Source organism: Eschrichtius robustus, chromosome 14 (genome assembly GCF_028021215.1).
Source record: "Eschrichtius robustus isolate mEscRob2 chromosome 14, mEscRob2.pri, whole genome shotgun sequence".
In the NCBI taxonomy this organism is placed as follows: domain Eukaryota; kingdom Metazoa; phylum Chordata; class Mammalia; order Artiodactyla; family Eschrichtiidae; genus Eschrichtius; species Eschrichtius robustus.
Genome location: NC_090837.1, coordinates 87,697,714 through 87,711,443, shown reverse-complemented (window position 1 = coordinate 87,711,443; position 13,730 = coordinate 87,697,714). Strand labels below are relative to the sequence as shown.

Genomic DNA, 13,730 nt, shown 5'->3' with positions numbered 1-13,730 from the left:
CCACAGCCTCTGATGTCCCAACACCCGTCTTACACCTGCACTTCACGTCTTGCCTCCATTCTGAATTTGCTGCTACATGTGCCTTGCCCTACACCACTCCCCCATCTCCTCTCACCACATTTCTTCTCAATATGGGACTAACCTGATCCCAAAAATTCCATTCCAAGATGTTTTTCCCAAAGCCGTTTACTTACTGTAATAGTCAAGGCTATAGCAGAAAACAAATGACACAGTCAAACTGGGTAATTCAGGAAAGTTTAACAAAGGGACTATACAAAGTATGGTCAGGGCTAAGAGAAACCAAGAAAGGATGGTGAAGCAACCCATGGCTAGCAACAGTAGGGGGACATTGCCACCCCTAGACGCACATGGCAAGGGCAGGAATGGTGACCAAAATCCAGAGAAAGTAGCTGTAGCTGCAGAAAAGCTGCCCGACAAGATCTGCAGCCTTTGGTAAAGAAATGCAGCCATTGTTTGGCAACCTCGCTGAGAGAAAGCAGGTGACCGAGCGCCCTGCACTCACCCAGCTGCGAGTCTACTCTTGCTTCCTCTCACAGGCCAGATGCAAGGTTCCCTAGAGGAGAAGGACCCAGATTATGTCTCCCTACATCTCTGCCTCCTAGGACCAGGGGAGTTTGAGCCAGTGAAGGGTGAACCTGGAGAAGCAAAATAAAATCCCCAGCACACAATATCCCATGTAATCAAATTCCTTCTTCCCTCTAGAACTCTCCATCTCCATTCATACTCCAGTGACAGGCATCAGCGATAATTAATGACTCCTTATATGAAAAGCATATCCAAATAGATAAGAAAGCTCATGGATCCAATTAACAAAAGGACAAAAGACATGACAAGATTTTCACAAAGGAGGAGCTTCAACAGGAATAGAGATGTAACATAAAATAAGCATGGATTCCGTCCCGTGCCTATGGAATAAAAGATCTGACGTCACCCAGAAAACTGGACACACTTGGCAAGAAGAGCAAAACCGTAAACGGTGGAGGGGCAACTGACTTTTAGTGAATATCAAAGAGTAACATACAAGATGGTAGGTGGGCACAGGGTAAAATACCTGCATGGCCAGAAACTGGAAAAGGGACATTGAGACAGAGAGAGAACAATGGCTAGAAAAGATAGTGGAAACAAGAGAACCAGAGGACTACGTTTTCTTTTCTTTACAGTATGTAATAGGAGAACGGGGAGCTGCCCATAAAGAGAGGTGAAGGGACATGCAGTCATGGGGAAAATCCATATTTCAGATAAAGCAAGGAGGAAGCTGCACAGTCACAGGAAAAGGGAGAAGATACAATAGGTTTATTGGCAGCAGAACAGGAAAGACAAGATGAAACAAGAGGGACTTGTAAGAGATCAGAAGGTAACAGAGTTGAATGGTGATGAGCACAGAGTAGGATGAGTGTCACGGGTGCAGTTGGAGGCATGGAAATGGGGGGGACAGGTGGAGATGACATGAATTGTCTCGATCTTCCATGACATGCCTACATGTGAGACCATTCCCTAACTCACGAAAATCAAGGCAAAACTGATTCATCCTGTTTGGATGTTATTCACAACGTACATGTGTATATGTACATCTATATCTGTAGTGGATACTGTAATTGGCAGATATCCAATTACTGGATGCTCAAAGGATCTTCTCCAATAACCAGTTTACCTGCAAACAGGAACAACAACCTATTTTGCAAGAAGGAAGAAATAAAATGCACCCTAGGAAGGGCAATTCAATAATGCTGACATATCTTCACACCCTTCACAAGGAAGTAAGATTTAGAAAAACAGAGGAGCTATTTCTTAACCCACCTATAAAGGAACTGGAAACAGCAGGATGGTTCCAGAAAGTGTCATTTGCTCTTCAGTTGTATTGGGTTCGTGGATTCCTAACGACAATGATATTGGTGTATATTTAAGAAATACCCAAAGACATAGGTTGGCCAGTACTGACTTGCAAAATCTTCTGAGAATTGCTGAGTCTCCTATGACACTGTATGATATCACGGTGTCATAACCTTGTCTATTACACGCCAGAAGCACTTTTCATTAAGAGGGCGAAAAAAGCATGACATGGTTTCTTATTTGAAGTAACCCAAGTTCTCTCTAAATCTATGCAAATTCCTGGTCCTTATCAATTAGTGCCTTTTCCTCAAAGCCAACCTCTGCATGACAAACCTCCGTAATTTAGTCACAGGAAGAATCAGCTTAGTCAGTAGTTCCCTTGTGTCCATTTGTCCTACTTTGTCCCCCTGTTGCTTCCTCCAGGCCCAGGCTGAGCTTCTTGCTACTGTCTATGGAGATCAGATCCCTTTCTCTTTGAGCCCAAAGAAACCCAGTGGCCTGTGATGCAACCTTGACTAGAAGTTCCTATTCCTCGTGTTTGTCATTTTTCATCTTGGGTCTTGTCTTATTTCCCTCTATTTGGGGACTTAATTCCTTCATCAAACGCCAACAGTGTACATCCTCACTCAGCCCCACCCGGTCCCAGCTCAGGGATCGTTGGCCTACAGTATCACTCAGGGGTCACTGCACACATATCGACAGAGGAGCCCTAAGAGCAGCAGGGCTGGGGGCTGGGGGATCAGGCAGAATCATCTTTCAGGTTGAGAAACACAGATCTCCTCTTCCCTTCACCTCGTGTCTCCATCCCCTGTGCTTCTGGGACCTTGTTGTAGGTGAATCTTCCTGTGAATAAGCGACGTGCTGAGACTACAGACTCTGTTCCTGGCAGGTGTTAAAAAGGACCAAAGACGGTAACAAGTGCTGGAGACGTGCAGAGAATCAGAACGGCACACACACGTGCTGCCATCAGAGTCTGGGGGGAATATAAATGGTGCAGCTTCTGGGGAAGGCAGTCTGGCAGTTCTTCTAAATCAAACATAGACTTGCCATTGACCCAGGGTTTCACTCGTAGGTAAGTGCTTGAGAAATTACAACACACGTCAACACTGAAATTTCTGCATGAGAGTTCATGTCGGCATTACTCACAAGAGTACACAAAACCCAAATGTACATCCACACATGAATGGATTTTTTAAAAGTGGTACTTCATACAATGGTGCATAATAGAGTCATATAAAGAAATGCACCATTTTATACTACAACATGGATGAACTTTGAGAATATTACACTGAGTGAAAGGAGCCTGATAGAAAAGGCCACACTCTGTGCAATCCCATTTATATGAAATATCCAGAATAAACAAATCCATAGAAACAAGAAGTAGATTAGTGGTTTCCAAAAACCAGGGGGAAGAAAGAGCTATGTAGGGAGCTTCTCTGGGGAGAAATGAAATTATTCTGGAAAAGATCATGGTGATAGTTGCACAACCTTGTCACTGGCCTAAAAATCAATGACTTATACATTTTTAAAAGCTAAAACTTACACTACAGACATTTCTTGGGATCGACGGGAGACTGATTCAAGGACACCCCAAGGATTCCCAAATACAGGAATGCTCAAGTACCTTATATAAAATGGCACATAACCTACATACATTCTCTTTACACTTTAAATCATCTCTCGATTTCTTATAATACCTAGTACAATGTAAAGGCTACGTAAAGAGTCGTAAATACAAAGTAAAATAGTTGCTGGTGTGGGGCAAATTTAAGGATTGTTTTTTGGAACTTTCCAGAACTTTTTCCCAAATATTTTCCATCTGGTTGACTGACTCTGTGGGTGCAGAACCCATGGATATGGAGGGCTGACTGTATGTGAGTGATAATCTCTGTTGGAAAGCTGCTCCACGGTACAAACATCCCACACCTGTGGCAGCGGAGATAGTGGGCCAGATACCCTGGAAATGCAACCCTCCCCCCTGACAGCCATGCCACTGGGAGCAGTGTCCTCTGCAGAAAAACACTTCCTTTTCTCCATCTTTTTTTCCCCTCTCAAAGTGATCCATTTCTACCAAATTCCAGCTGGATAGAGCAGTGTGAGGGAATGGAAAGTGAGCACCTGACCCTCTCTCAGAGTCACACCCACCGAGGAAACCAGCCCAACTCCACTCCCCACTCTCTGCTCCTGGTGGTCTCTGGATGGAGCCTTAAAAGAGTGTCTGAACCCCAGCCTTCCCTCCTAGTGACTGAGGGGCCCACAGGGGAGCATTTGGGGGACCCATTCCCACCACCTCAGATTTTGCTGGAGGATATTATCTCTTTTGAAAGTTCAGAAGAAACAGGTTCTTTTCATTTAGACACAAGGAGTTATGTCACTAAAAGAGCAGAGTCCATCAACAGACTGCCCTGTGGGGCGTGGACACACACAGCTTCCTGAACCAGCTGCCTGCCTGGATACCTCACCTGTGCACTTCACTAACTTAGAGACCTGGGCTTCTGCTCAGCCACTCTGGGCCCCATCTCTGTCATCTGTGAAATGGGGAGAACAAAGGGATCTGCCTGAATAAGGTGTTAAAGAGGGAAATGAGTGAATACATACCCCCCTCAATAAAAGTCAACTGTTTTTAATATTATTCTGCTATGAGAATGCCATGCCCCCGAAGAGAATACAGCTCCAATGATAAGAGACTTAACCATGGCATTCAAAAGAACACTTTTTCCTGCTTTTTTCTCACAGGCATTTGACTCTGTTTTCAAGACCACGAATTTGAAGATGGTGTAATGAATAGCAGGCTAACCGAGAAATGTGATAATTCTGGAGTTCAAACAATTTATTTTTCTGATACATCTTTGTACAAAACACTGGAATACTGCCATCAAAATGGCCCCTGTTTGGATCCATTGTCCTTCTCACTGAGAGCTGATTACACTGCAGGGAAATGAGCTTCCCACTGACCTTAGAAGTCATTGGCCATCTGGGATTGGCTGCAAGGGGCATGGGGGTCACAGGGAGGACCACGGCCACGGTCCAGCCTTTAGGGGAAGGCAAATGATGCCTGTTCTCCACCTACTGCTGAGACACTTCGCCAGTATCTCTTAAGTTGAGAATTGGAGCTATTTTCCTGGTTATACAGAATAATTCTGAAGGAAATGGTCAGGTTGGAGAAGCCCTTTCAGAACATAAAATAGAAAATATAAGCTTTTTCATTGTTGGTGTTAGAAGTGGTCTTAAAGACAATTCAACATGTAAGACAGGAAAGATATTTTAAGGGTTATTTCTGCTTGGGCACAGTAGCTCAGGGCATGGGAAGAAGTTACAATTTAACTTTATTCTCCCTGGTGTTGGAAAGGCACCTACATGCATTTCATATGAGCCAGTGATCGCAGGTCACAATTTCTTCTGCAGGTGAAAAGGACGTACGAGAATAGAACAATAATCTTGCCTTTACTCATAGAGAATTCATGCTCATGCAGGTGATGGGTAGCCTGGTGAAGAAATCAGAAGCTGCTTTACTTGAAATACCAGTTGTTGTGAGGGATGGGAGGCAGCAAGACAGAGTTATATAGTCCAGACCTGACCATTCACGGCGCATCAGCTCACAGGCTGTCTGCCCACCTCTGCTTCCTCCAGGCTCACAGGTAAGTGCTTCCAGCAGCTCTGCTTAACTACATGAATCCTTCCTGAAAATAATAACAATGATGTGTGTTACATCATTTATCTAATTTGTTTTGTCTGATGGTATTTTATTCTTTAGCGTGGGCAAAAGTAAAACAATTTTTCATCTCCTTTAATCTTTAGGTAATTTATTTATTTCCAAAAACCAAATGCTCCCTTAAGAGGAAGTGTGATTGGGGGGTAGGATGTCCAGTACCCACAGATCCCTCAAGAAAAAGGCATAGAGGCGCCTCATGAGAGATGGTGGGATGTTACACATCAATCTTTGCCTTGGATCTGTTATAATGCATTTTCTACCCAGTCTTAGTACAGCCAGTAAGGAAGAAAAGATATTCTATTAGTTTTCACAAAAGTTTTCTTCTCCTTTTTTTTTTTTTTTTTTTTTTGCCGCACCACACGGCATGTGGGATCTTAGTTCCTTGACCAGGGATCAAACCTGCGCCATCCTGCATGGGAAGTGCAGAGTCTTAACCACGCTGCCAGGGAAGTCCCCACAAAAGTTTTCTTTAAATACTATTTCCATAGTCTTCTAATTATGAAGTATATACATGTACATTGAAAAAAGCTTTAAAAGTAAAAGGAAGGAAGCTATAGTTTTCAGAATCCCACAACCCACATATAAGGCATTTCTTATGAAAATTTTATTACAGACTAACCTTCCCTTCAAAAAACTCATTATAAAATAAATTTGATGCTTCTCCAGGAGTTCCAGACCACATCAAGCCACCATGAGTTCACTCGGTGAAGCAATCATCCACTTTGCAGTCGACCTGTTCCAACAGATCAGACAATCAGAGAAGGAAAATATCTTCTTTTCCCCTTTGAGTATCATGTCAGCCTTAGCCATGACTTCCTTGGGGGCCCGAGAACACACGGCATCAGAAATCCAGAAGGTAGGTCGCAGCTTCCTTTACATTTACCAATTTGTCATGGTTTCTCTGTCGGCTTCTGTGCAGATGATCACAGATCTGGCTGTCCCCAGGGGTAGCACAGGAAGCTACAAACTCCCCATGACTGGGCGGGCACAGAGCTGTGGGAGCATATGCTCTCCCCCCAGTGATCCGCCCCATCTCTTCCCTGTGCCGAGACTTCCTTTGGGAGCTTGGATTAACCCTACAACTGCCCAGTGACCACAGGTGAGGCTTTAAATGGTAGAGTTCAGGTAGAAGTGGTGCATTGTCTAAAATCCATGGGAGTCATCTATACATGTTTCCTCAGCAGTAGATGAAGAATGAATCAGGATTCTTTGAACTGGCTGGTGATTAACCAGCTTTGTGCTTTTCACACGCAGGTTGTGTTTTTCAAGGAGCAAATGCTTGCATGGAACATTTCTTTGTTCTTTTTCTTTCTTTCTTTTTGGGTTTTTTTTTTTTTTGATTTGGCATTTTGTTTTACTTGTTTGTTTGCATTCTTTCTTTCCTTCCTTCTTTCTTTCTTCCTTCTTTCCTTGTTTTCTTTCTTTTTTATTTACTCTGGGGTACATAGATCTCTAAAGTTTCCTTGTCCCACTCTCTGTCTCCTCCAGGTCCTGCACTTTAATGAAATCGCAGAGAACAAAAGAAAAGGAACTACAGTTGATCCCGTGAGTCACAGAGCATTGAATCTAGAAGGAGATCACATGTCCAAGAGGTTCAGAGTTTAAACTGGGAATTTCAGATAAACAGGAAAAGGCCAATTTTTAGGGGACATCTTAAGCAAAATAGATTGGACAGAGTTGTTTCTCATATCATATTATGTACTTATTTATTTTATATATTTGTTTTCTTGAAAGGAGAGTAGCATGTTCTTAAGAGCAAGGGTTCTGAAACCCAAAGGAGCTTCAAACTGAAGAATGGTTTTTGTGCCATGCCACGCAGCTGGCAGGATCTCACTTCCCCGGCCAGGGCTTGAACCCGGGCCATGGCAATGAAAGCCCGGAATCCTAACCACTAGGCCGCCAGGGAACTCAGGAGCTTCAAACTGTGCTCTTCTGTTCAGGAATGGGGAACGTGGCAAAATACAACTGCTCTGAGCCACAATTTGACTTCATCCAAATTAACTAGGAGCAATAAAGAGTCTGCTGCAAGACATGCAACTACATGTGAAACAGGACAACAGTGCCTGGATGACAGAAACCCCCATAAACGTTATGTATTGTTATTATAGAATAATAATAACTATAGTAATCACAATATGTTGCTAAAATTATATAATTTTAATTAACCCCTAAATTAGAGTAAGAGCAATAAGCATATGATCAACTATGTTTTGGAAAATGATTGAGTGAGAATTATGGTTGGTAGCCTAAATAGTCCAAAACTCTTCCTTAGCAAGGGGAAGGTTCTGGGTGAGATAAGCGTGAGTTGAAAAATTGGCTCTGTCTCCTTGGAGAAGTTTCTTAGTTCTCTGAACTCTCTTGTTTTCATGTCAATTGAACTAAAGACTTAGAGATGCTGATGTACAGCTGTTAGCAGTGTACCAGAGACACACTGCTCCTACTTCAGAGTGACTGGCATAATGAACAGCCAAAGAGCACAATCAAGGGGTCTTAGAAAGTAATCCCTCCAAGGAGTAAAACAGGGCTTCATGCCATAACATAGGGCAGTATACAAATTTCATGTTCTCATGCAGTTGATGACTGTTAGAGATGCACTATGGTTCTAGCTCAAAGGAGTTTAAGTTTTAGCTGGTCCCAAAACATTTGAGACAATTAAAACACAATCCAATAGTGGAATGGTGCTGCATCTCTAGTTCAAAAGAGAAAAGACTGGAGTGTGTTAGAGCAGGAAGGAAGAATTACCTGGAAGATTGAATGGAAGGATTATGAAGGGTACTTCCGGTAAAATACACCATATATGGGGAGATAGCAACCAATGTCATCCGTGGGGATACCAAACTCTAGGTCCGGAGCTCACAGACCTATGGGGTTGTAGTATTTATGTACAATGAGAATCCAATGAGCTCACTTTCTGGTGTTTGAAGGTTGAAAAGCCAGGATATATACATCATCAATTTCAAAACCTTCTGACTGACTTAAAGAAATCCACTGACGCCTATGAGCTGAACATAGCCAACAGGCTCTATGGAAAAAAGACTTTTCTGTTTCTGCAGGTAAGTTTCATGACCTGGCACACCTTTGGTCTGCATCCTGGGTCCTCTGATCCCATCTCCTAATGGGGGAGGGAGAGGCAGAGGAGCCTGGCTGACCCACATGGGGAGCATTTGCCCCAGGGGCATTCAGCTCCTGGACCACGACGCCCCCTACTGGAGTGTCCCAGAGCCTGACAACCCACCGGGGAAGTGGGTGTAAGGATCGTTTCAGGTACTCTCTTTGGTCATCACTGAACACAGTTTAATCTGGGAATACCTAGACAGTTACTGACAACTTACCCTTAATCCCTCCTTTCTTCCTGCCCATGCCATAGGCATACATGGATAATGTTAAGAAATTTTACCTAGCCAGTGTGGAATCTGCTGATTTTGACAATGCTGCAGAAGAAAGTCGGAAGATGATTAATTCCTGGGTGGAAAGCCAAACTAATGGTAGGTTATGAGAGAGTCACTCCTTAAAAATCACTGTAGAGTCCCTGCTGTGTGTGAACGCTGTGCTGGCCCCTGCATGGGGTGCCAGGAGCCAGGGTGAGATGAGATTACAGAAGATGGTCCATGTCAGTGTGGAGAGAAACAACGGGAGCCCAGGAGGGATCCCAGGACCAGCTACCTGGAAACTCAGCTGAGTCTGTCGACGACAGTATCTCTATGGACCCCAACGCTCTGCTCAAGCTTCATGTTGATTCGCATTTTTTCTTTAAATTCGAGGCTGAACGTCTGGATTATGATCCCTAAGAGATAATATTAAAAGGGTTCCCTTATCCTTTGTTAACTGGGAAACGAGCCGCTCTCCTGCAAACCACCCTTCTTGCCATCTGCAGCAGGAGCAGCCTGACCACTTCCCCATCCCCTCATCCCGCAGGGATGGTCACAGCTGTCCTCCCCAACCACGGAAAGCGGCTGGATGATGTCTCCATTCCATGCACCATATCCTACCTCCCATCCTAAATACAGGCCAAACCTACAGCAACTCAACCTGGCAAATGAAGACAAAGTCACCCCGGGAAATGGTGTCTGAGTACATGTTTTCAATTTTAGCGTTCATGTCATTTGTCCTAAAGAACATTCAGGCCCATTTCCTCTGAGCAGTGAGTTCAAGTTTGAAAAAATAGAAAGCAAAGAAGAAAGTGAAGAAGAAAAGAATAGAAGGAAGGATGGAGGAAACAAGGGAGGGTGGCGGTTATTGAGGGGACAGGGAGGGTGGTAGGGAGGGAGGGGGAAAACTGACCAGTGGAAAGATCAGCTGACATCAGTTCATCAGAATTCAGTGTGAGATGACTGATGTCACCACAGAGACCAAACACGTTCCCAGTCAGAAGAAGGGGGGTCTGCATGAGGGCGACTCCATCAGGCTGGCGCCATGAGGAAAGCTTCACCTTGTGAACAATCGGGCACAGAGTCCCTAATGTGGTGATTTGTGTGAATATTTAATCATCAGTTGTAACTCTCAAAGCATCTTCCAGACAAACCACTTGTGCCTTTCATGACAAACCTTTGATTTTCTTTCTTTGCAGAAAAAATCAAGGATCTCTTTCCCAGAGACTCTCTTGGTAGCTTGACCGTTCTGGTTCTGGTGAACGCAGTCTATTTCAAAGGGCAGTGGTGCCAGAAATTTAAGAAAGAAAATACTGGGGAGGAAAAATTTTGGCTGAACAAGGTATTGTCTATAAATTATGTATATAATATAACATAGCTACACATTCAGTGTGAAATTTAAATACCTAGTGATTAATATATAGCTGCTGCGGGTAGAAGACAGAATTTGTCAAGGCTTATTTTCTTGTCTTTTTTTTTTTTTACTTTATTTCGTTGGGAGTCCTTGAAGAAACTCTTGTCTCTGATTCACAGATTTCCGAGATCATCTCTTAGAAGGAGGATGTGTTTGGTATTACAATAATATTATCTTTCTTTTTGACTTATGCTCACTTAGCATTTTTTGCCACATGAATTTATTGCAGGACACAAGCAAATCTGTGCAGATGATGAAAAAAATCGATGATTTCAATTTCACGTCACTGGAGGACATGCAAGTCAAGATCCTGGAAATACCGTACAAAGGCCAAGAGCTAAGCATGATGGTGCTGCTGCCCAATGAACTAGATGGTCTGCAGAAGGTAAAAGCTGGTACCTCCAATGCTGCCTACTATTGCTTAAATTCCTAGTGAGACACTGCTCGTACGGGCTGCTCATACACTGGTGCTAGTGGCTGGCAGAGCTCAAGCAAACAACAAAAAAATAAAATCAATACGTTAGGGATCACAGTATGATACGAATAGTGTATCTGTACCTCACAGGTCACATTAATATTCTGATGAAACTATGGAATGTCAGTTCACAAAAAAACTATCCCTAGATACACACAGAACTATTTTGCAACCATAAGAACCTCTGATATATTCCAGTCCACTCATTTGAAGACAAGGAAATTAACACTCATACATAGGTGACACATAGAAATATTTGCAAATTCACTCACAAGTAAAATAAGGAAATTAAAAAAACAAAGTGGTTACATATTGCCCACTAATTCACAGTGCTTCTGTAGACCGTGGACAAATAGAGTATCTTGATGCCCACTTTTCAATTTTGAAGTATTTGGTCCCTAAGTGCTCAAAATGGACCAAAGGCTCATTCGGAGCCTCATTGGTAAGATTTCAAAAAAGGGGGTGATTATAGAATTTTCCTGTTAGCATTGTTATAATAAAGTTAATATGTAAAAATATCAATAACAATATCTGGCATAAAAGGACATTCCATAAAAGGCCATAAGCAATTACTGTAATAGTCGATGATGATGCAGAAGCGGCAGTAAACTTGCCACACTCAAAATACACATCTCGTAACACTGGAAACTGGAAATTCTTAGGGAAAGCAACATGGCAATAAACGTGAAGAGTCATCAGAATATTTCGGCTTCAGCTCTAAATTCCCCATTATCAATGACATAGGGAATCTCAGTGCTAGGATTTTATCCTATAACAACAAGTCTAAACAGGGGAAAAGCTTTTGGACAGAAGTGGCTCAAAATAATGAAAAATTTTAAATGAGGAAAACTGGTACATGTTTGCATTACCTTCGGTTAGGTTAGGGACTGACATGCAGTGAATGCTTAAAAGATATTAAGTAAAGATATATATACTGAATATCAATTTAATGATCGTATTATGTAACAATGTAAACGTGATTAGAGAAATATATATCCATACAGGAAAAGTGTACAAATACATGAGGCAAGAAAAAGAAATAAAAGTAGGCTATACGCTGTAAATGCACTATGTAAACACTTATGGACGAAAGAACATTGACAAGAGGTTACTGGAAAGTGAAGCACGAAATAGAGAACAAGCCTAAGAAGTGGATGGCTCATCTTCTACAGCTAATTTTATTTCACCATTCTGTTGCATATATGTGTGCATATATATTATACATATATACATTTGTATAGATATTTATACATATGCATATATTATTAATGTGTACATATATACATAAAAATAGCAAAGTCATGAAAATGTAAGAACATTTTTTTGATTATATAATATATATTCAGGACTCTGTTATTTTTACCTCCTCAGATAAAACCATATCAACTGAATCTCCTGTATTTATGTTTACTGTTAAAGGATTTCCACGTTTCAATCCAATGTTAAGGGGGGCTCCATGTCCACTGACAATCGTGCCAGTTTTTCCTTTTTACATTGTTATAGCTTGAAGATCAGCTCACTGCTGAGAAGTTAATAGAGTGGACGAGCCCACAGACTATGAGGGAGACAAAAGTGGATTTACACCTACCTCGGTTCAAAGTGGAGGAGAGCTATGACCTCAAGACCACGCTGGAAGCCCTGGGGATGGTGGACGCCTTCTGTGAGGGGAAAGCCGACTTCTCCGGAATGACCGGGACACGAGATCTGGTGGTGTCGAACGTCCTCCACAAGTCCTTCGTGGAGGTGAATGAGGAGGGCACGGAGGCCGCAGCTGCGACTGGAGCAGTAGCTGTTGCTACCTCATTTATAATTCCAGAGAGTTTCCATTGTGACCACCCTTTCCTGTTCTTCATCAAGCACAACAAGACCAACAGCATCCTCTTCTACGGCAGAGTCTCTTCCCCTTAGATGTGATTAGCCAGCGGCTACACTCGGGGGACATTCACAGAGCTGTACCCGAACCTTGATTGCTGGAAGTAACAGGTTCTCTTTGATTCATTTTCCTTTCCAAACTCATAGTCATCACTAAGAATGTGTTGGTTGAAATACCATGTCTGTCTGTCTCTCTCTTTCTACAAACCCATGTAAACCTACTCTGTCTCCCCATGGTACCTCCTCTTCGGACAATATGTTCAGTATATTCTAAAAGGTTATTTCAACACTCTATATTCTACAAATTTTGAAATATCATACCTTCTATTTCAGAAATTATATCTACTATTCAAAACTATTCACTTAGACACATTTATTTGAATTTAGGTGATATATGGGACCCTTACATGTCTAAATTTTTTGATTTTGTGAAATGCATTATCAATAAAACAATGACTTATTCTTGTCATTCTTATTTTTTAACATCTTTATTGGAGTATAATTGCTTGACAGTGTTGTTTTAGTTTCTGCTGTATAACAAAGAAAATCAAAGTGAATCAGCTATATGTATACATATATCCCCATATCCCCTCCCTCTTGCATCTCCCTCCCGCTCTCCCGATCCCACCCCTCTAGGTGGTCACAGAGCACCGAGCTGATCTCCCTGTGCTATGTACGCAGCTGCTACCCACTAGCTATCTATTTCACATTTGTTAGTGTATATATGTCAATGCCACTCTCTCACTTCGTCCCAGCTTACCCTTCCCCTGCCCTGTGTCCTCAAGTCCATTCTCTACGTCTGTGTCTTTATTCCTGTCCTGCCCCTAGGTTCGTCAGAACCTTTTTTTTTTTTAAGATTCCATATATACGTGTTAGCATATTTGTTTTTCTCTTTCTGACTTGCTTCACCCTGTATGACAGACTCTAGGTCCATCCACCTCACTACAAGTACCTCAATTTTGTTTCTTTTTATGGCTGAGTAATATTCCATTGTATATATGTGCCACATCTTTATCCATTCATCTGTCGATGGACACT

The 13,730-nt window shown here is 42.3% G+C and overlaps 1 protein-coding gene across 2 annotated transcripts; it reads left to right on the top strand.

Moving 5' to 3' along the window:
* The first annotated feature begins 5,388 nt into the window (after positions 1 to 5,388).
* On the top strand, positions 5,389 to 12,728 carry LOC137776389 (serpin B3-like). 2 transcript variants are annotated; one of them, XM_068562822.1, is made up of 8 exons: positions 5,389 to 5,489; positions 6,230 to 6,419; positions 7,052 to 7,108; positions 8,488 to 8,616; positions 8,931 to 9,048; positions 10,131 to 10,273; positions 10,575 to 10,730; positions 12,324 to 12,728. In XM_068562822.1, the coding sequence occupies exons 1-8, from the start codon at positions 5,389 to 5,391 to the stop codon at positions 12,726 to 12,728; spliced, it is 1,299 nt and encodes a 432-aa protein (XP_068418923.1). The 2 variants fall into 2 exon arrangements, with proteins under 2 accessions (XP_068418923.1, XP_068418925.1); XM_068562824.1 differs by lacking the exon at positions 5,389 to 5,489 and having other exon boundaries at positions 6,255 to 6,419; positions 7,052 to 7,120.
* The last annotated feature ends 1,002 nt before the right edge of the window (positions 12,729 to 13,730 follow it).